General features: G+C 37.2%; 1 protein-coding gene across 4 annotated transcripts in view; it reads right to left on the reverse strand.

Moving 5' to 3' along the window:
* Positions 1–23,682, reverse strand: part of L3MBTL3 (L3MBTL histone methyl-lysine binding protein 3) — a 90,597-nt gene that overhangs the window by 23,059 nt on the left and 43,856 nt on the right. For all 4 annotated transcript variants that reach the window (XM_039324544.1, XM_039324568.1, XM_039324560.1 and 1 more), the window contains exons 11-16: positions 22,498–22,649; positions 19,704–19,780; positions 14,143–14,228; positions 12,476–12,586; positions 10,810–10,924; positions 10,103–10,205 (exon numbers count right to left, since the gene is read on the reverse strand). In XM_039324544.1, the coding sequence (XP_039180478.1) occupies positions 10,103–10,205; positions 10,810–10,924; positions 12,476–12,586; positions 14,143–14,228; positions 19,704–19,780; positions 22,498–22,649 (644 nt within the window). The remainder of the gene's footprint in view (positions 1–10,102; positions 10,206–10,809; positions 10,925–12,475; positions 12,587–14,142; positions 14,229–19,703; positions 19,781–22,497; positions 22,650–23,682) is intronic.

Raw genomic sequence — 23,682 nt, forward strand, 5'->3', positions numbered from 1 at the left:
CATTAACAGAGAGAGAGAAACATAAACGCCTTGTGTTCCTAATGGCAGCATCACTTTCTGCCAAGTATGTTGAAGCATACAATGTTTATTTTCAGGGAAGCTTGTTATGAAGTATATTGTGATGGATATTTATAATTATATATATTCATACATACATACATACATACATACATACATACATACATACATATATCTAGAATGCTATATGTTCTAGATAACTCCTCCCCTGTTTCTTCCCTCCCTAACACAGCTGGCAAAAGTGAGACAGAGCCTGTGGCCTAGAGGTTTAATACAGCTGCCTAACATGCAGACAGCCCAGGTTCAAATCTCAGAAGGGTATGTCTGGTTGAAAAGAGCTAAAGAGTTTGAAATAGCTATTCCAGTTCTCCCTTAATTCTTTGCTAGCAATCCAAATTTTAGAAATGTGTGTGTGTGTGTGTGTGTGTGTGTGTGTGTGTGTGTGTGTATTCTTTACTATTAGAAATAAGAAAGACATATTCTCAAGGTCAATAGGTTAAGGGAATGAGTAAAATAATGCAGTACTCTGAAAGGATAGCAAGAATTATGAAAAATGGGTTGTTTCTCTTTTTCTGCTTTTCCTTTCTTTTTCGATGGAGCATTAATACTATTGAGAGTATATAGTAGCTTGTTATTTTAGATAAATGTTATTGCCCTGTTGTACCATCTGGCAAGAAAAATATATGAAGCAGAAGTCTTGCATTTTATAAGTTTTCCTAAGAGGAAAGAAAAGTAATTGCAGATATCAGTGTGAGGACCATAAATCTTTATCGCAGGTTTTTCAAACTTTCAGGTTGTGGACCCATACATTAAAAAAAAAAACACTTTAATCTGTGATCAAGAGGCAAAGCTCTATAATAGAAAGCTGCCAGTGTTCAGTGAATACTTTTTTTTAGTCTTTCATGGAACCTCATCAACTGCTCGAGAAATCTGAAGGTTTCCCAAGACAGTTTAAAAATCTCAACTCCATCCTATCATTCCATGAGATACTAATCTTCACTATTTGTGTTCTTCAATTTAGTTTCATCAGATAAAAGCAGCCAGCTTTATTTTCCCCGGACTTTTGAAAAGATAATGAATATCATAATATTACCGAATCCAAAGATTTTACTCTTGCCTATTTGCCTTCCTCCAATATTCTTTTCTGAAGTCAGGACACTATAAAATGAGCACAAATTTGCTTGTGGTCAGTGTCATAAAGGTTGGGAGCCGATTCTTTATTATTGTCTTTGCTGTGTTTTTCTTTTCTTTTTCTTTTTTCTGGAGCTTTTCCCAGTTTAGTTTGCATTAGTTTTTACTGTGTTTATTAAAAATTTCAGTAAAAATTTTCTTGTCAATAAACTGAAGCATCTGACTTCATGACATGTGTTAATTCTTTTACACCCAAGGCCTTTCTTCATAGAAGTTTTTAAAAAAAACTTTACTGTTTCTTTTTCTCCCAAAGCCATTGACATTTTCCCACATACTATCTCACATTTCACTCATTGTGACAAAATTATCACAAACCTCTTTGAGACCCCTGACCAAATGCCCATTCATTATGAAATGTTAGCCACAAAAACAGTCTAGTTTGGGAAATGTTTAGCTCATTTTTAAATAGTCCATAACACCAGGCTTTTTGAGGTTTAAATGAAAGAAACTGTGCATTCAAAAAAAAAAAAAAAACCTCATTCTCATATTAATCCATTTTTGTTCATACCATTTTTCTGCAATTATTTGAAGATTTAAGCATTATGTCTTCTTTTCAAATAAGACACATTTATCATTTCATTGACTTTCATCAACCACAAAGAGTCAGCATATTTTGTCACTTTCTTATTAGGCAGTGGCTCCTTTTCATCATGATCTTTTCATGCTCATAAAGAGGTATGCCCATTTATTTAAGTTCAATACTATGAATGAGCGCATGAAAAACACTGGTAGAAAAATAGTTGCATGCAGAAAGTCTGATGTTCAATTCCTAATTCCTAAATCAGCAGGCCTGTGAGCCTTAGGATTGAGAAAGTGGTGCCCCCCACCCTTTGGTGCATCATCCCTTTCAAAATTAGATGGCCCCCATTTTGACACTCTGAAGAGTTGGTTTTGCCAGCAGGCCTGGGGAACCCAAAGAGGGATGGAGCCCATCAAATAGCTCATTTGACTCTGTGTTGTCGTGTGTGTATGTGTTTATGTATGTGTATTGTTTTTATTGTTTTTAAATTTTATTTTCTATACTGTGTTTTTATTGCTTGTAAACCACCTAGAGTCATTCGGAGCAAGTAGGCAGCCATATAAATTTGTTGAATGAATGAATGAATGAATGAAGTATATTTTTCAAAGATCCTGGAACATTGGGGAACTACCAGAGGACTGGAAAAGAGCTGATGTAGTTCCCATTTTCAAAACGGGAAAAATAGATCCAGGAAACTACAGACCTATCAACCTGACCTCAATACCTGGGAAGATTCTGGAAAAGATAATCAAACAACGAATTAGCGAACACCTAGAGGCAAACAAAGTCATTACTAAAAGCCAACATGGGTTAGTCAGATCATGCCAGACAAATATTATGGCATTCTTTGACCAAGTGACAAAATTAGTGAACCAGAGGAATGCTGTGGATATAATTTACTTGGACTTCAGTAAGGTATTTGATAAAGTAGATCACAACCTACTACTTAATAAGGTAGAAAAATGTGGGTTAGACAGCATCACCACCAGATGGATTTGTAGCTGGCTGACCGGCCGTACTCAGCGTGTGATCCTCAATGGAACCACATCTATATGGAGGAAGGTGTGTAGTGGGTTGCCCCAGGGCTCTGTTCTGGGCCCAGTGCTCTTCAACATCTTCATCAACGATTTGGACGAGGAGATAGATGGGGAACTCATCAAATTTGCAGACGACACCAAACTGGCAGGAATAGCCAACACTCCAGAAGATAGGCTTAAGATACAGGAGGATCTGGACAGACTTGAACACTGGGCACTATCTAACAATGAAATTCAATGGTGAAAAAGTAAGGTTCTATATTTAGGCAAGAAAAACCAAATGCACAGGTATAGTATAGGTGGTACCTTGCTCAACAGTAGCAATTTTGAGAGGGATCTTGGAGTTCTAGTGGACAATCACTTAAATATGAGCCAGCAGTGTGCTGCAGCTGCCAAAAAAGCCAACATAGTTTTAGGCTGCATTAACAGAGGGATAGAATCAACATCACGTGAAGTATTAATACCACTTTACAATGCCTTGATAAGGCCACACTTGGAATACTGCATCCAGTTTTGATCACCACAATGTAAAAAAGATGTTGAGACTCTAGAAAGAGTACATACAGAGAAGAGCAACAAAGATGATTAGGGGACTGGAGGCTAAAACATATAAGGAACGGTTGCTGGAATTGGGTATGTCTAGTTTAATGAAGAGAAGGACGAGGGGGGGCATGATAGCAGTGTTCCAATATCTCAGGGGGTGCCACAAAGAAGAGGGAGTCAAGCTATTCTCCAAAGCGCCTGAAGGCAGGACAAGAAGCAACGGATGGAAACTAATCAAGGAGAGAAGCAACCTAGAACTAAGGAGAAACTTCCTGACAGTTAGAACAATTAACCAGTGAAACAACCTGCCTCCAGAAGTGGTGAATGCTCCAACACTGGAAGTTTTTAAGAAGAGACTGGAAAGCCATTTGTCTGAAATGGTATAGAGTTTCTTGCCTGAGCAGGGGTGGACTAGAAGACCTCCAACTTTATTATTATTATTGTTGTTATTATTATTGTTGTTAGGTTCATGCCAAAGAAAATCAATATTGCACCACAGGTCTGGAAGGAATAAAGACTAGACTTGGGAATTGTCTTTGTACTGTTGAACTAGCTTTTGTCATGAAGTGTAAAATCAACATAAGCATGAATACAACAATTCAGCCCAATGTGTGTTGGGAAGTTGTGTGGGATTCATATGCAGTTATATGGGATTCACATGTCTATATGAACAAGCATGTATGCAGTCTTGAATATACATATCCTGAGACCAGGGTATTATAGATCTGCTATACTATAATATGCATTATGTGGTGGGGTTCAATTAGCCAACCAGTATAGAAGTTCCCAAAATCATTAATTCTTTTTTCCATAGTTCCATGCTGACCCATGCATCAGTAGTAGGTTTTCTACCTCCACTAACTATAATGGTTAACATAGGATTTTCTTCACTCGGGGGAATATGCTTTTTTCAATCCTTTCTATTCTATTCAGATAAAAGCCTCATTGTGAACAAGAGAATTATGTTCATATTATGATATATAAAAATTTGCAGCCCTGAAGGATAGAAGCAACATTTGAAATAAAGGCCTTCAGCTTTGACTGCATATATATAGGAAAGTTCCTAATGATTTTGCAATGATGCAGAATAGAAAGAAAAGTAGAATTAATTAGTTCCGTCTACTTCTGACTTTGCTTATCTTAATCCCTGGCTATTAGCTCAATCGCCTGTTAGCCATCAATTACCATTTCCATTCTGTCTATCCTTTGAAGCCAACAGTTTTTTTAAAACAGTGAGTAAAGACAGGCTCCAAACCTCTATATAAGAAGTCTATTATTAATGAATGGATATTAATTGATTTACTCTATAAATTGTGGCAGAGTTTTTGAAAGCAATGGGATTGGATATCCCCTTCAAGTAAAAGATGAACATTGGATGTTTGTGAAGAATAAGAAATTATACAATTCGCTTGACAGCAACTTTGCTAAAGAAGGGATTTTTCAGGATTTAAATTTAAGTATTACACAGATCGTAAGCATGCTTAATAGAATAAGAGAGCTCTCGATGTTATCTCCTAGTTTTAATGCAATACAAAGCAAAAGAAACAGAGTATTTCTGTATTAACTCTTTGAGAACCTTATTGCAGTGTACACACACTGTACATTTCTAAGAGCACTAAGCAAAACTAAGAAACTCTAGAAAAATGGGGAATGAATGGATTAATCCTTCCAAATGAAAATAGAGCAATAGGAACAAATGTGAGGGGAAAAAAAACCTCTTACAACTGTGTGCATCAGCCTTTCTCCCATACCTATTCCTGACCCATCCAACCTCACTGAAGTGCAGATTTGATTTCTCAAAACAAAGTGAAATTTCAACATCTACATGAAATTACTGAAAGATGTTTTCTAGTGATTATGGTAAGGGGTCACCAACATGCTGATTACACCAGATGGACAGAGGACAAAAAGAAAGAAAATTAAGCCACTACTATTTTAGAAATACTGATTACAGTGCTTTGTCCGTTGTCTGTCTGCTTTGGATTGAATGGCTTTCTTCTAAACCAGTGGTTCTCAACCTGTGGGTCGGGACCCCATTTGGGGTCGAACGACCATTTCACGGGGGTCGCCAAACAACGCAGTCCGCCATTTTTTTCCCCTTTTCCTCAGCTGTGCTACTCCCTTTTATTCTACTGGCTTTTGAAAGCCAATAGAATAGACTCTCTTGAATAGAGTCTAATTCTATTGGCTTTCAAAAGCCAATAGGAATTGTCCAGACTGTCTCTGCCCTGCTGAGCCTGCCAAAAGTCCCATTCTGCAAACGGTGCTGCACCAGTTGAGTAGTCCTCGACTTACGACCGGTCGAGTAGTCCTCGGCTTACAACCGGTTGGGGGTCGCGGCATTAAAAAGGTTGAGAACCACTGTTCTAAAGGGTCATATTTGCATTTTGAAAGATTCTTGTCACTTGATGCACACATAGTCTTTTGATTTACTCAGATTAATAGAATACCTAGAAGTCTACCAGATGAAGTCTTGCTAGAGTTATTCACGCTCTGCTAGTTTACTGTTGGGGAATTAAAACATAATACAGGGATAGGACCAAAACAAGAAGTTGAAGGGAATAATGAGAAAAATAAAGATCAATATGTAATTTGGCAGAAACATTCACAGAGCCTGAGGGCACTCAAGAACTGAAGAGCCCTATGTGAGTTGCACATTTTTTGTGCCTGAATTCTAACAAACTTTTGTGGTTGAACCCTGACCTTGGAATACTTTTCCAAAACATTATTTCCTGAAGGGAAACCCTCTTAGTCTAACTTTCTTCACTGTGTGTTGTTCTCAGTAAATGACTTGACTGAACATTTGCCTGTGTGACTTGTCAGCTGACCACTTATTCAAATATCTTTTACATTAAAAGGCTAGGAGGAACATGCCAATTCATGACAGCAATTGGCCAGAAATGAATTATATTCAAACGAATTACATTCAAAGCACTAAGATCCTCTGACAATTATACTACTCCACAGAAGCACAAGAGATTGATGTATTTCATGCTTCAGGCAGAAGCTGAGATTTTTCCTCTTCTCTAGATTTATAATATGTAGAGTTGAGACAGTCCTTATCTTTGAAAATATCTTGCTATTGGCAGAAAAGTGCGTTTTTTTATGGTTTTGGAGATCTGCAGAGAGCCAGTCCCCAACCTTTCCGGCTCTGCAGACCAGTGGTGGCAGAGAGGAGATGGTTTTATGCATGTGCCGCTTGGACAAAGGCAGCTTTGCGTGCTCGCCTGCCGCTTGCACGGCCCTGGTTCCCAACAGGCCATGGCCTGGCATTGGGCTACAGACCGGGGATTGAGGACCCCAGCTACAGAGCAAAACCCAAAAATCTGGAATAAAATCAATGTTTTTATTATTACAATAGCAAACCAAGCAAGTAACTTCTACCAGTCAGACAAAAGTCCTATGTAATACTTTTTCTTAGAAATAGTTTTTTTTTTTTTAGAAAACTGCAGAAGACTAGCAGAAAGTATCTATGAATAGCGACTGGCAGTCAAAAGATATGATGAGAAATCCTTCATCTCACAACACATGGACAAACTCAATCACAGTTTCAACCGGGAAACTATTAGCTTGTAAGAGTCAATGGGGAAGCCAGATTCACTTAACAACTGTGTTACTAGCTTAACAACTGTGGCAAGAAAGATCATAAAATGGTGCACAACTTACTTAACAACTATCTTGCTTAGCAATTTAAATTTTATGCTCAATTGTGGTTGTAAGTCGAAAACTATCTGTATACTCTTGTCTATCCTTTTATTTCTAAATACAAATATTTTTACCTAAGGTAAAAAGGTAAAGCAATGAAAAAACACAAACTTAATTTATTAATATTATTATTAATATTAATTTATTAATATTAGTCGTGCCATTTTCATTCATGATTGATCAAGGCACTTAAGGTGCACTGGCAATTATCTTGACAGTAGCTTGTGGAAGGTCAGTCCCCCTGAGTCCATCTGAGATTTTTCAGAATCACCATCTGGTCAGGTCTACCCTGTTAAGATTCTGGTTCTACCTTTTTTTTGCTCGGCACGTGCAATATGACAATTCTTCCTGGTGTTCATCAGTCAAGTTCATCATCTTTGCCTCCCACCCACTGCCCCATTGCTGTCTGATATGCAATTATTTTGGCTCCCAAACTGGCATTACTGGAGTGCCTTTCCAACTAAGCTAAATAATAAATTACCGTAAATGCCGGCGTATAAGACGACTTCCGCGAGCGCTGAAATCGGCGCCAAAGACGGGGGTCGTCTTATACGCCGAGTCGTCTTATACGCCGGAAATACTGGTAGTTTCCGGTGTATAAGACGACGTTCTAGGAATGCGGCCCGGCTATAAAGACGGGGGTCGTCTTATACGCCGGGTCGCCTAATACGCCGGCATATACGGTATATAATTAAGGCCTATTTACTGTTATGTCTTGCTGAAGTCTCAAGCAATGTTCAGCAAATGTCCTTTCTCCTCATGCCTTCATCAAATAAGGTGAGGAAAGTAGCAATTAAATGATGCTTTATTAATGAAGTTTTATATCTGGTATAGACTTGCTTGGCATCTATAATATGGCCCATTCTTTCTCCAAAATACTTTAAAGTAAGTCATCATCTTACAACTGGTTGCTTAACAATTGTTCAAACTCAAAAAAAAAATACTTATGACCTGGATTCAGAGTAATGATTATTGTATCCCTCTGCAGTCATATGATCATATTTGAGGTACTTAGCAACTGGCTTATATATACAACCAATTGCAGCATCCTGCAATTATGTTTTATGGGACATTTTACAGGTTTTTGCCAAAAAACATAGGATAAGCTGGATTTGGAGTTACAACCACGTGACTCACTTAGCAACCATTGTAAAAATGATTGTAAAATTTAATCTGTTCACATGGCAACTCGACTTACAACTGCAATGACCTATGACCAAAATTCTGAGCTCAGTACGAGGGCAACCTGTATCCCACCTTGTAATATGGATTTGTATATGTTATTGTATATGTTATTGGTGGCCTAGCCAACTGAAAGTATTTAATTCTTTTTGTCATTTTCTCTCTGTGAAAATGTACCCATACATATGGTTTAGAAGATTAGCAAAGTATATTCCCAAGAGCGTATGCCATTTAACAATCTGGATATATGAGTTACAAGGCAGTTGGCAAGTCCACTCCATATAACATACAATATGGAAACTCATAAAGAAACGCAAGATACTGAGTAACTCATTTGTATGTAAATCTGAACTTTTTTTTATCACCATAGAAGCCCGAGGTCCTTATTAACATTTTGCATTTAAAAAGAGATTCATTTTAGCCCTGTCATACTTTGTCACTGAACGTTTTCATCCAGCTTAACCATTATGCTATCAGAAAATGACTAATCAACCTGCATTTACTTGACAACATAAATGCACCTTGTCATGAACATTTCCAAAAGTGTATTTAAGTAAAGTTTCAACAGAGAGTTTAAAAAAAACAACAGTGGACTGAAGCCAGATGTGAATAACTATACCCATTTTATACTGCCTCTGTTAATTCAAATGGAATTTCAATTTGAGAATTCGGGGACAATATGGATTTGCTCAGGGAGAGATATCAATATTATGTTAGTTCCCTGACTGTTACTTACACTCTTATATTTCAATGCTTTTCATTTAGCAAATTTGTAACCATTTTAAATTACAAACCACAATAGCAGCAAATACAAGTTATTACAACTATTTTTGTTATTTAAATAAAAGTATGCTTTTAATAATTTAGTTCCTCATTCTTAGTCATAGTAGCCATCTAGTTGCTGACAGGAAGCCCATAAGATAATAGCACCCTTCTGCTAATGTTTCCCAGAACTGATAATCAAAAAATACAATAATAAAAGTAGTATATATTTATTGACTCCTTCTACACATGCTATTTTCCACTCCATCTTAAGGAAAATATTTAAGCACACAATTTATTAAGAGGCAAAAATGAAACCAAGTAAGCCTAATTCCTCAAAACTACTAATTTAGCCAAGTGGGTAGTTAGAATCAATATAATGCCTGGTGATTGGATGTACTTTTATTAGTTATTGGTCGACTGGCAATTCATAATACAAAGACAAATAAACATGTGTTTGACGCAAAAGGTAAAATCTATGTTCTAGTCAAGATCAGTCCAAAGACAAAGAAAAGCAAGTGTGATATCTTTCTGACATTCCATGTAGCTAAGATTATTGCAGATGAGAGGATCTGAAAAACTGAAGGCTAAAGAATATTAGCTTCTCCATTCATTGTAAAATATTAAAACTGAATAAATACTTGAATTGTGATTTAGTGACAATACCTAACATTTACTGATCAATTTCAATGCAACTGAAGCATTTGGTTGAAGTTTGATTTATAATAATGTACAGACTTCAAATATTTGGTTTATAACTTAGAACAAAATTATGAAAAAATAGCAGGTTGTGGGGCTACAAGATTAAAGTTTTATGCCAATACAGACTAAGTTCTTGATTTTCACTACGGAATCTGATTAATAGTTCCGCAGAAAAGAAAAGCCATATTCAACAGGCAAATTATACCTAAGGAGAAATCTTTTTCTAAAGAGCGTCATATTTGAAAAGTTAAAACATTGTTGATCAATGGTGAGCGCTCTCTTAATTAGGTGCTATATTCTGGTTGCAATGAAGTCAATCTAAATAAATGAATAGCTGTCTTTTTCTTTGTCTCATTGACAGCAATTACATCAAATTCATAGCCTTATTCTAATGGAATACCTCTGCTAACCCACTGAAGCACCAGTTCTTCATAACACATACCTGTGATGGCCCATATGCCTGGCTCTTTTTATGTGTCCAACTCCCCTGCAGCCTGCTGTAGGGCACCCTCCTTGTTCTAAAGCTTCTACTAATTCCAGTGGACCTAGACAAATAATACAAAAACCAACTTCAGCATTAGCTTCATATTTACTCAAATCAGAGGGGTGGGCAATTACTTTTCCTAAGATGACACTGAGAAATGGACTGTTGTGGAGGCCTGCCACCACTCTGTCTCCCCCCCTCCCCGGTGAAGGGCCAGATGTGGCCCTGGGTCATAAAATGCGCAAGTCTGCATTATAATGTAAATGATGACCCCTATGATCTCTTTTTAAATGCTAAATAGTGTTCAAGTTAACATAAAATATTTGAATTACACTGCAACAATGTGATTGGCTCTTCAATCAAATCGTATGAATATTGATAAAACAATGATTTCTATAGCTTTGAAGAAATCCACCTGGAATTCTTTTCATGGGTTAGTGAACATGTACATATTTTCTCTTCTTGAAAATCAGAATACCCACAATTATAAGAGGCTTCAATTATCAGGGTTTCCCAAGGTATCCATTGGTTTCCATAGATCTTGCAAGCATTCACTCTATGAATTATTACTACACAATTTGGCTCTGCCACAGCACATTACTTTGTCAACACAGAAGAAAACTGGCTGGCAAGTATTTATTGTATTTTTTGCATTTTTATCTTACTAAGAGGAGGCTGAAGAGGATGTCCAGTTTTTCCACACCAGCCTGCAGGATGTATATCTGGGATATCTGCATCAATCCAATAGTCATAAATACTGTCCCAGCCATCAAAGTGGATCTAAAACATAAAGATATAGAATGTTGAGACTAAAAAGATTTCCCTTGTAGTCTCAGATTACTTTTTTTAATAAAAAAATAGATTATTTATGAAGAACGGTAAATGTCAAATGATACAAAAGCACATCATGTTTGTACTAATGGTGGTGGTTTTATATTTACCTTGCCAAGATAACAATTCCAGTTATATTTTAACAAGTTCTTTAAATTATGAATGGATGTCTCAAGCTTCAAAACATTTCCAAATTCAATCTTCACGTGATGTTTGGCTCCCAATGCTAAATGCAGCTCAGCTCATTTCTTTTCTAGAGCCTGCCAAATGCTTATCAAAAATGGTCTAAGGTTCATTATGGGTTGTTTTGGCCAAAACCCAGAAGTAAATGCTTGTTTTTGGCAATAACATAGTAAAACATGGTCATGTGATTGCAGGATGCTGCAAATGGCTGTAAATACAAGTACCCCAAAGCCCCACATACAAAATTTCTGAACCGATCATAAATACCTCTTGGGTGGTCAGTTGTAAGTGACCAGTGGTAAGTTGAGGACTACTTGTAATTTCTCTTAACTAAGTTGTTCCAAATTGTTCTCAAATTATTCCAAAGCAAAGCATCAAATGTTTAGATCCTGAAATCCCTGTATCCTAATCACTGTGATCTGTCATTATGATTTATCCTAATCATAATACTGTAATTATGAGCTAAGTACTTTCTTATTAAATTCTGGTTATTATCCCCCAAAAATCAAGATGATGTTGATTGACTTTGTAGGTCTGAAATCACAAACCATGGTTAATTTACCAAATTAGCAAGCCAAGGTGTCACTTCCTTCACTTTAGTATAACAGTGGAAACAGCTGGTACAATCATTTGATTAACACTGAAAACAGTTGATTCTTTCTTCAACTACTGACAGCACAAATTAACAGTGCAATTAGGAGTAAAGTGTAATATGTATCTCCACAGGATGCAAACCTCACAATCCATGCAAACTGACAAAGATGGAAAGTGAATAAATGTGTTTATAGGAGATTTTGGGTGCAAATTTATAGGATGCCTTGGGAAAGTGTGAGATCATCATGTCTAATCACAGCTTGTAGTCCCCTCACATGCTGCTTACTGTTATATGATACAACTCTTTGTTGCAAAAAGACTTCCCATAGTACAGATACCCATAAAGTTAAACATGAATGTTGACTGAAAGCCCATCAAAATTAAACAGAACTGAAACAAGATCTTATGTTGGTGCTCTTTAGGGAATATTCCAGATAAATTTTCTGTTAAAGCTGGTGAGTATATATCTGCGATTAGCCCACCACAAATAAAAAAAAATACCACTTTCATATCTAATCATGGAACTTAAAATTGTAATATAGACTTTTAACTGATTAGGGATGAATTCAATAGGATGAAGATATGTTCCTCCTATTCAATGAAGTGAATAGAGAAACCAGAAAAATGTTATATGTAATAAGGTATTATCATTTATAGTTGTTCAGCAGGTAATAGATGTTCCCCTTTAAAAATCAAGAGATTAAAAAAAAGAATATAAATTACTTTAATTCTATGATCTTCTGTGTCAACCACAGTAGCTACTCTAATAAGCGCAGGATTCCTCTTGTCAACAGCTTCAAGTTTCATATTCTTCTGAAATCCATGAGAAAGTTTCTACAACAGAAGAAAGTATTTTTAGTTTAAATTGTATCTATTATTTATACCACAATGTTCTATGCCCAGGATAGGATTCATTGGAAGAAGCTTGGACTTCACACGAAAGGAACCAATAACGCTGATATTCTATAAAATGTTAACTAACTAAAATTATTGAGTTGGTTGACAATTTGGGATCCTTTGGACTCTTAAAAAACAGGTAGTAACTGTGGTCAAGAAGGCCCTGGCAGTTTAACCTTGTGTCCCAATTGGGACCTTTTCTGAAATGGGAGCTATTACTAATTGTCACTCATGTATTAGTGAGTTCTCAATTGGACTATAATATTGAAATACACTCTACGTGCCCTTGAAGCATTTGGAAGCTACAATTGTTCCAAAATATAGTAGGTCAAGCAATTAGAATAAGTCAAGCAGTGGCACCCACATAACATCTTTACTCCTGGTTAGTTTCTGGTTGTTGTTGTCACCTTCTCCTACTAACATCTGTCTGCCTGATAGGATGTAGTAGATTGTGTCCTTCTATCAAAGACTGCCATCTTCAGGGACCATCAAATTATACCTTCTCAGTTGTTGTTCTCTTCCCATCAATAACTATCAGCTCCAACACTTCCTCATGGCTTTCAGGAAATTAATGAAAATTTTGATTGTCAAGCCATCAAGTCATGGAGCCTGGTTCACTGTAATTATCCCTCAGGAGTAAGCAACTGTTTCATTCTTTTGAATATTTCTCCCAGTTTTATGTTAATATTTATGTTATTATAATATACATTTTAAAAAAATTATATTGCTTTTAACCCTATAAACCAAGTAAATAAAAATAAAATAAACCATGTATCTAGTATTTAACAAATCATCTTTTTTCTTGTACAGGAAGCAAAATGGTACAAGTAATCTTCAACTTACAAACATTCATTTAGTGACCAAAGTTACGGTGACACTGAAAAAAGCAACTTATGACTGTTTTTAACACTTATGACTGTTGCAGAATCCCCGTGGTTACAATTGGCAACTGGCATGTATTTATAACCATTACTGGGTCCCAGGGTCATGTGATCACCTTTTGCAACTTTCTAACAAGCAAAGTCAATGGGGAAGCCAGATTCACTTAATAACCGTGTTATTAACTTAACAACCGTAATGATTCACTTAACAACAGTAGCAGGAAAAGTCATAAAGTGGGGCAAACCTCACTTAACAACTGTTTTGCTTAGCAACAGAAATTTGGGGCTCAATTGTGGTCATAATCAAGAACTACAGTAGACTGAAAATGAGCCATGTTTAGGTAGTGCATTTCCTCAATTCTCCTTTCATGAAATATCATTAAAATATAAAAAGGGAAGAAATAATAGTTAAGATATTGTCTTATATCTTAAATATCTAGGTATCGTCAGGGTGTTGGATCTGGCTTGAAGATCAATTATTGCTCAATTCCAAAAATGAGAAAAATATATCTAAAGTCAAAGCAACAAGATCATAATCTTAGATATTAATATCGATCACAGCAACAATAGTGGCGGTAGATAATAAGCAGAATAAGTACAAATGTTTCTTACCACTTTAAAAGCCCTAGCAGGTGCAGGTAAAGAACTGGTTTCTTCCAAATATTTTTCCCAAGAAAAATGTTTGCCATGAGGATAGTCTAATTGATAAATAATGACACAAAATTTAAATATATCATACATTAGATTTATTCAAAACACTGTGCATCAGACTTCATTCAGTTAAAAGGAATAAAATAAACATGATCTACACCAGAGGTCCCCAACCTTTTGGCCAACAGGGACCAGTTCCATGGAGAGAGGTTTTTTCACGGACCAGAGGAGGTGTGGTTTTGCGTGCGGCCTGGATCCTGCGGATGGGGCTTCACTTGTTTGCACGGACCAGTTTCTGGTCCACGAACTGGGGGTTGGGGATCCCTGACCTACACAATGCCACCCTGCTTTGTAGTGGGTTTTCCACAACTCCTTGCACAGTCAGTCAATGCAGAGGAGTGCTAGGAATTGCCATTTGCTAACATCTGGAGGGATAAATATTTTAACTGCAAAGTACTCTACAATGATTTTTTTTTAAAGTGGAATCAATTAAGACTATCAAATCTGGACTGCAAAATTCTGTCCAACCATTAGATAGCCCCAAAAACTCCCTCTAGATCAGCGGTTCTCAACCTATGGGTCGTGACCCCATTTGGGGTCGATTGACCATTTCACGGGGGTCGCCAAACCACGCTGTCCGCCATTTTGTTCCCTTTTCCCTAGCTGTTCTACTCCCTCTTATTGGCTTTCAAAAGTGCCGTTCCTGCCTCCCTCCTCTTTGCACATGCGCAGCTTTTTTCTATATAAAGTTAGGAAGTTTCAGTTTCAGAGCACGTGGCGGAAAGCGAGAGAGAAACAACCAAAAGCGGTAAGTTTCCTCTCTGGGGGAAAGGGGTTAGCAAAAGGGTGCCACGAGCTTAAAAGAAATCGCAATAAAGAGGACGGCGAGCATGCATACCGTCCACCCAAACACACACCAAGTCTTGTTGCAGCAACGTTAAGCCACGACTTACACGCCTTCTTTTAGTCTGTTTGTTCAAATGCCTTCGCGATAAGCCAGCAGAATCAAAACTCCCTCTCTCTCTGGCGGCATTGAACCCACAGCAATGGTGTGTGTGTGTGTGTGTGTTTGTTTAAACAGCAGCAACAAACAATAAAAAGTATGTGTGTGGGGGGAGAGGGGAGATAATGATAAAGGTGACAGACCGGGTTTTCAAGCCTATCTCTTTCGCGGTGTATCCAGCCTGATCCCATTCAGAAGGCAGGCTGCAGCCAGAAAGAAACAGGGGAAAGACATCTGCACCTTTTGTTAACACTCCCCGAACCCCCCCTCCCATTTCTGAGTGGCCTCTCGCGCAGATCTGGTCAGGGAGCCACACAATTCCAGGGGGCAAAAAGGGGTGCAGGGATATTTCCAGAAACGAGCAAATCCAGTACACACAGTGACGCCCATATTCTCCCCGGCAGATTCTACCTCTCGCTGCAAGAAAACGCATTTAAAGTTTCTCTGCCCCTTTAAACCCAAGACCTGCCTCATTTGCATACTAGAGCGCTTCCCTGATTAGCCCAGCTTAAAACCTTAAAGCTCCGGCATCCCTCAAAAGCCGCTTCTCCTGATGCCAGGATCAAAGAGAAAGCTGTTTAAACTTCACCTATTATTTTCCCCCACCTCGGAAGGTAACTTAGGTTCCTCCATATCGCGTTCACCCAAGCCAAGCCACCATCTGAAAATGGGCCTCGGGTTGGGCATTGATTGCACCTGCAGTGAGGGGGGGGGAAAGCAGGGACCGCCTTTCCTAAAAAGCCCTGCGCGCCCCCACTTTCTTTACCGGTTTTTTTCTCCCCCCCCCCACCAGCTCGAGTACGTTCGCATTCCCTGAACCAAAAAAGCCGCACTCAATATATTCAGCCGAGCAGGAGGTCTGGGATCAGCGACGGGGCTGCGAGGCTGGCCATTCCCTTCTTTTCCGTGCTTCCCTTTTGGTGATTTGCACAGCAGGAAATATTATCTTTCTAATTTTATTTAGGCTAAGTTTCCAGAATCTGGCATCTGCTTTTCTGATTTAATTGCATAGTGGCTCTTTCTGTGCACGTTGTTGACTGAGTCCTAGGCCCACTCCACTTGGAGCTTTATAAATAAGAGCCCTTGATCCTTTTTACCCGTCACTAATGTTCGGATCTCATCTTCAAAATGTCTTTCCCTGCAGCGAATGAAATTGATTAGCATGATGTCCTTGCTGTGATTATAGCATGGATATATGAATTATATGTGTGTAAACTTCCTCTTCATGGTCTGGATCAGGGAAAAATGGAGTTTTCCTTTGGGGAACATTATGGTGGCTAAATGAATGAAAACGGAGAAATATCTTCTACTCAACTTTGCATAAAAAGTTAAATAATCTTATGCTTGTAATATTGATGTCCTAAATGGCAATTACACTGATACAATGTTTTATTTTCAACACTTTTTAAAAAATGTTAACAATTTTAATCATATTGTTAAACATTACTTCACTGAAATCTGCATTGAAATAATATGTTGTATCAATAATTATAATAAAAGCGGGAGGAGCAAAAAATTACCATCCCATACATTCAGTGAGAAGAAGTGTTCCCCTGCAGTGGCTAAAGAGCCTGGGGTATTATGATTTGATTCACCCAGCATCCAAAGCAAACCAACAAATCTTATCTTGGTTTTGTGGTTGTTAAACCATGATTTACTGTGGAAGCTGCTGTTATGGTTTATTCAGTTAATAGAGTTCATCAGGTGCCTGGTTCAGCATAAAGGGGAGCCCTTTGCAAGCAGCAGTGATATAGTATTACTAATGGATTTTTGTTTTTTAAGTGATAAAATCCTTTCTGGTCTGAAGGCTTGTTTTAAAGGGCTTTCTTTTTTTTTTGACTTTGTTCTCTTCCAAAAGAAGCTTGTGGTGCATGGTTTACACTTGGCAACTTTTTCATCAGTAAATCTTGGCTTAGGTTGAAACTCTTTTGACTATGTTAAAAGTAATTCCAGTCACCTTTGTAGTTTTCCTAGAAACATCCAGAGAAATGGTTTTTTTTTTAATTACAACCTGTGTCATTTGGGGGTGGCCATGTCCACCAGATACAGAGCTGCAGATGCCCAGAATTGGTCCTGCAACCTTCCATTGTCTCCCACTGACTCAGATCCACTTAAAAAATATTCCTCTACTCTGCTTTTTTCCAAGTACAAACAAATGCTCAAAGAAATTAGCTTGGACTTTGGAAGGAGGTGGCATCAGTATGTTGATGGCATTTTGCTTGCCTTGTGTTTGGCCCAGAATCAGTGTCTGAGATCAGTAAGGGGTTGGCAGGGAGCCAGTCAACTACTGAGCTGATTGTGCAGTCAAATGGTGTCAGTCTGCTTTCCTTTCCTCCTGAATGAATCTTCTTCACCTGGATGCCCTCTTGATGTGTGGATTAGAATTTGCCTCAACTGATGCTATCAACTGGTGATCTGGAGATACAGATCTTTGATACAGTTTTGGTAACTTCTGCAATGTATTGCCTATGACTTCTGGTTTGTGATTTGGTGATCTCTGTGTTTTCTTGCAGATGTTTCATTACCAAACTAGGTAACATCAAACTAGGAAATACCGTATTTTCCGGCCTATAAGACGACCCCCAACTTTTGAGAAGATTTTCAGGGTTTAGAATCCTAAACCCTGAAAATCTTCTCAAAAGTTGGGGGTCATCTTATATGCCGGAAAATACGGTATTCCATTTCTAGTTTAAGTTTCTGTTACTACTAAACCTGTTTTAAGACTTTATCAATTTACAATTTCCATAATCAAATATTGTTTTACTTTAACAGATTATCACTTCAATTATCTCTTCCAGATATGTTCAAGTTCTTTATCTCTCTCATCCCTCTTTTAATCATCAGTCTCATTTATATCTTCTTCCAATAATAACTAACTTAGTTAAAAAAAAGAAACAATGTTAAACCTTACTTCATTTCAATTCATTACACAAACTTCAAATCACATCCAAATAATTATTTACATTGCCATTCAGAACAGTAGCAAAATTACAGTTATGAAATAGAAACTAAAATAATTTTATGGTTGGGGGTCACCACAATATGGTGGCCACGCCCACTTGGTGGCCACACCCACTTGGCCATGCCCCTGGGGGTCACTACAACATGGGGAACTGTATTATGGGGTCACGGCATTAGAAAGGTTGAGAACCACTGCTCTAGATCTAGAAGCGTAAACCAGTTAAAGTCCCAGAAGTTGTTCCTGGAACTTTCACATATCGAGAGAAAATACCTCTGACTCTTTGATCAGCTAATATAAGGAGATGGGGAAATGTGTGTACTGGACACTAAATGAACAGTAAGATTTCCCCAAAATGTGCTGCAACTTTTACTTTCTAGGCAACAGAAATTGGGAGGTCTGCACATTTTAGTTCAATGCTTTATTAGATCATTAATTTATACAGGTACTCCTCGCTAACCGACTGTTCAGCGATTGTTCAAAGTTACAATGGTGCTGAAAGTGGAGATTTGTGACTGGACCTTGAGGTTGTGGCTGCTACAGCATCTTCCAGGTTGCAATTCAGGTGCTTGGCAACCAGTGTGCATTTAGGATGGCTGCAGCATCCCATGGTCACAGGATTACAATTTTTTGACCTGCTGGCTTCTCATAAGCAAAGTCAATGGGCAAACTAGCAGGAAGTCACAAGCCATGGTCATTCCACTTAATGATCAATGATAATTTGCTTAATGACCTCAGTGGGACTGACACCATAAGTTGGTATGATCACATGACATGTCACTCTGCAACTGTGTCTCTTAGCAACAACCGTAGTCTGTAGGTGGAGACCATCTGTACAGATACATGTCTTTTAAATACAGGTATCCATAGGTAAAGCAATTTCCTAGCAAAGCTCAATTGAACAAAATTTCTGTGGAGACTATATATAAATGTTAATATAAGTTTATAATAAATGCTATAATGGGAGAAAAGTTGTTAATGCTAGAAGGCCGATTTCAGTTTTCCTGTGCTGATAAAATGTCTCCTGTTAATAGATAACAATTTTTAATATATTACCTTTCCAAGTGACTCATAGTATGGCAATGAATTCCACCACTGATATGTGTGGGCTAAATTATAGAGTTGGTTCCTGAGAAACTACAATTAATTCACTTATAGATTAAATATTTATAGCTTATGTAAAGGTTGTTCGACAAGATGATTTGCATTCTAATTTTACAGCTACAAAATGTTATTCAAAATCTATATTGTTTATTTGTAATTATTAGTGTTTGCCTGGTAACTTTTCCCCTTTTTTCATATATCATTTGTTCATGTGAACTTCTCATTCATGTAAGCTCTGCATGGACTTAAAATCTTTTCCTTTTTACTGAACCATTATCCAAAATGCATGTGAAACTACCTTGTCCAATCGTAAAATACAACCATAAATTCTTATTTGTTTTTAACCTAACTCACTCTTGAATTGAGAGATTTTTAATTTTGGCATGCTAATAATTTCTCATTATAAATATTAAGCAAGTTAAATAAATATGTAAAGTTATACTATCTTATACAGACCTGGAGGAATTACAAGTGTTTTTCTATGTTCTTTACACCATCCAACGGGATGAATATGTGGACTAGCTGCTTCACACCTGCAGGAAAGATATTGTATCAATTGTGTACCTCTCCTATAAATATCTTAATTGCAATTAAGATTTTTTTCTATTACAATTCAAGGCCAGTGGGGCACATGAACATCTGGACTGCTTGTTAAATGGGGACACTGAATAAATTCATTATGCTGTTGAAATTATTTTTCAGAGAGAGAGAGAGAAAGTGTGAACATAGTTAGGAAAAGCTGAAATATATATTTGCTAATAAAAAACATTTGGCCTAAGACAATTTAACAAACAAAATTATACTTTTAAAGTTTCTAATCCAGAAAGAATGCCCTGTATGGATGCTTAACACATCATTGGATGCATCTGAATATTTTTATTATTTAAAACTAATTTATGGTTATTTTATTGTTACTGAATTTTGTTACTGTGTTTATTATATTACATAAACATCTTTTTAGACACTAGTAATTACCTTAAGTATATAGAGAGGTGAAAAATGAATATTAAAATTGCATTATGTTACGTGTCTTTATTCTATAAAAAGCTATGTCCTAGGCAGATACAAGTTAAGAAAATAATGAGACATAGAAATAAATACAATAAAATAGTAAACTATATACAAAATACTAATTCTAATAGTTTGCTTTTTAAAAAAAATATTATTACCATATTAGTAAACAAAAAAATTCTGCTTGCTTTTTTCTATTACCCATGCTACTGTTCATTTTTTAAAATTGGGATAGTTTAACTAAATATTTGTGTTGGTTTCTATTTAATAGGATCAGATATCCATCTTATAATATACCGATCATCTTATAGCCCCATCTAGCGTTCAGATGAGGAACTTTATAAGTCATACATGTTTTTATGTTAATGGAAGCAGTCTTATTAGCAATCCACTTTTTATCTCCCAAAGGTTAAAAAAAAGAAATCCTTGACAAAGGTTTTCCTTTTTCTTTTTGCCTCTCTCTTGACTTATGGGAGATATTGCCTTAGAAATAAAATACATATTTGTTGAATATTCTGTAGGCTGGACCCAAGAGAGAAAGCTCCCTTCTCTTGCAGCCTGCAAAGAAGCAGAGTAAGTTGCAACAGGACAAATAACTCTTGACTTTGGAGATCTATAAATTCACAATCAGGAATATAGTTAAATGCAAGATTGAATTAAACTCATACATTAATTACAAATTATGAGCAGGCAGTTATTTTCTGGCAGCTATTTTTTATTTGTGTCCAAGTCACCAAAATATAAAGATTCTTTTCCTCAGTTTGAGGGAGAGAATTGTGGCAGAATAAAAGGAATTTGAATGGATACACTGCTGAGAAAGGTTAAATGACTTCTCTTTTGCCTCCTTCTAAATCCGAAGATATCTGCAGCTGCTTTGCAGAAAAAAAAGTACTTGTAGATAGGGAGAAGAATGTGAGAATAGGAAGGCTATTCGCAAATATAAATTTAAGCATTAATGGCACAATATGAATACTTCCTCTTGAGTTCATTCATGGTGCCATTGCCGTTTTTAAAGAGCCAGCTTATCAGGTTTACTGCCATAATAGGGTTCTCCTAAAGAAATAAGCATGGTTCTATTGATCCTAGATTTTAATTGGCTCTTGAAAATAATTCTATTTCTCTCCTCATTTCATTAAGGGTGCAGGGCTTATAGTCTTTAAATTATAGGCTAGTTCTTCGTATTTTTGGAATTACAATATAGTTATAATATAGTTTTCCATGAAGTCTTTGTCCTTTAAAGCTTTACCTTGGAAGCATCTCAAAAGTTCTTCTGCTATCACAATGTCATATTAAGGACCTGTGACACTGTGCTAACCCATGAGTTACCAGGTGGCTCTTCTATAAATTAAAACCATTCCAAGCGGTGGAAAGCAATTCCCTTGGCAAATTTATTCAAATCTGGTTTCTTTTCCAGTGCAATCGCTGTATATAATGTGCCTGGGGTTCCTAGTAGTTCCCTGTGTTCTGACAAGGCACCTCCTAGAACTCCTACTGGATGGAATATACAGGAGATGGAAGTAACGAAGGAAACCATCTGAACTTGAGCAGAAACAACTCTTAAGTTGTTGTCTACCCACCATGTTCTAGAACAGCGGTTCTCAACCTATGGGTCGCGACCCCATTTGGGGTCGATCGACCATTTTATGGGGGTCGCCAAACAATGCGATCCGCCATTTTCCCCCCTCAGGGGGCGGCGCTGCGCATGGGGGCGACGCTGTGCATGCGCGCCGCGCATGGGGGCGGCGCGGCACGTTTGTGTGACGGGGGTCGCCGTCACACAAACATTGAGAAACGCTGTTCTAGAAGGCCCTGTGTCTCTCAACACTTTTCACATAACAATGCAGGAGGCTTCATTGGCAGACTGCAAAAGGTCAGTGGCTTCATTATTTTTATGTTTCTGCCTTTCCACATCTAATTCCTAACCCAAGGAGGACCACATAAAAGTTTTCAAAAACTTTCCTCTGACCTCAAGTACATTTTCTTGTATTCTAGCCTGTAATTTTTTTCTCACTTTCAGATTATTTTTCTTTCTGACTTTCACATTTATTATCACTTTTATTCTTTACACTGCTACCAACAGCTACATCTCTTTAAGGGTCTGTAAAATATAAAATTATTCTAGAGGAGAAATGATTTTTTTAAAAAATTTGATCATCCTAATTAAATTGAAAAATGACAATGTAAGCCAGGGGGGGGAAGGGGTAGTATCTCTAGAATTCTATCATCAAAACACTCCTACCAGTAGTCATAGCTTTCATCCCAGTTGTCAAAATGAACCAGGAAACGGTTGTCCACAATGTCAGTTACTGTAGCAACACATATGAAAGCAGGGTTCTTTTTGTCTACTGCTTCAAGCTTCATCCCTACTCGAAAACCTGATGGGATCACAGTCTAATCAAAGAGAGGTTCAAAAATAATGTTGAGTAGAAAGTTGGTTATTGAACCACATAAAGCAAGACAGTGTCAAACAGAAGAAAACAGAAAACTACAGATCAATAAAAAAACCAAACCAAACATAACACTGCAGATTAATTTTTTTAAAAAGCCTCTACATCAGGGATCCCCAATCCCTCGGCTGTGAGCCATTTTGAATTGGACCACGGAAGCATGCGCATCTCCACTTGCGCAAGTAGCAGATGAGCATATGTGTGCAAGCTCCATTTGTGCAGGCTTGCTGGCCGTTTGTCCGTAACCAGTCCCTCCCCGCACCCCACGGGTCCACAAAGCTGGAAAGATTGGAGAACTCTGTCTACATCTTCAAATTCTTCTGACATTACATAATTTTGAACTTTTTTTAAAAAAAAGTTCTAAATTATCTATTTTATTTCATTATTTTATTTTACTGACTGCCCATCTTACCACATGGTGTACTGTTAAAACTGAGTAACTTTTCACAGACTTTTCAAAATAAATTTGCCTTTACTAGCTTATTATGACATAAAACATACAGTCATTACATTCCCACAAGGGAGCTCCATGCAGCCTCCCATGAATTCTGCTGGTCTTTATCTAGCGCCAGATTGGTAGATCAGATTCTTTTACATAGGTGGAATGAAATAAATTTTAGTGCTTTGAACTCTACTCCTGTTCCTGGCTTCTCGTGCCTGACAGTGAATATGTAATCACTCAGTCAAATTAGGACTTGTGTGAAGTCAATGAGATGTGACCATGTATTAAAGGTGTGTCTTATACTTTATATCATATTGTCTTGGGAATAAGATAAATTCTTATTGCCTAAATCAAATAGTTGGATTATTTCAAAACTAATTTGAATTCAGACCTCTTTTATTTGTCTCATCCATTTTGTAATTCCCTACATCACCTTTTTTTACATTTAATTTACTTCAATACAGAAAGACTGTCAGCCAGTCAAAAAAGGATGTTGGAAAAATCTTTGATAAAGTTTCCTTCACGTAAATCTTAC

The sequence above is a fragment of the Crotalus tigris genome, unplaced genomic scaffold, assembly GCF_016545835.1.
Source record: "Crotalus tigris isolate CLP2741 ecotype Arizona unplaced genomic scaffold, ASM1654583v1 scf7180000017611.44802233496:7321179, whole genome shotgun sequence".
NCBI lineage: Eukaryota > Metazoa > Chordata > Lepidosauria > Squamata > Viperidae > Crotalus > Crotalus tigris.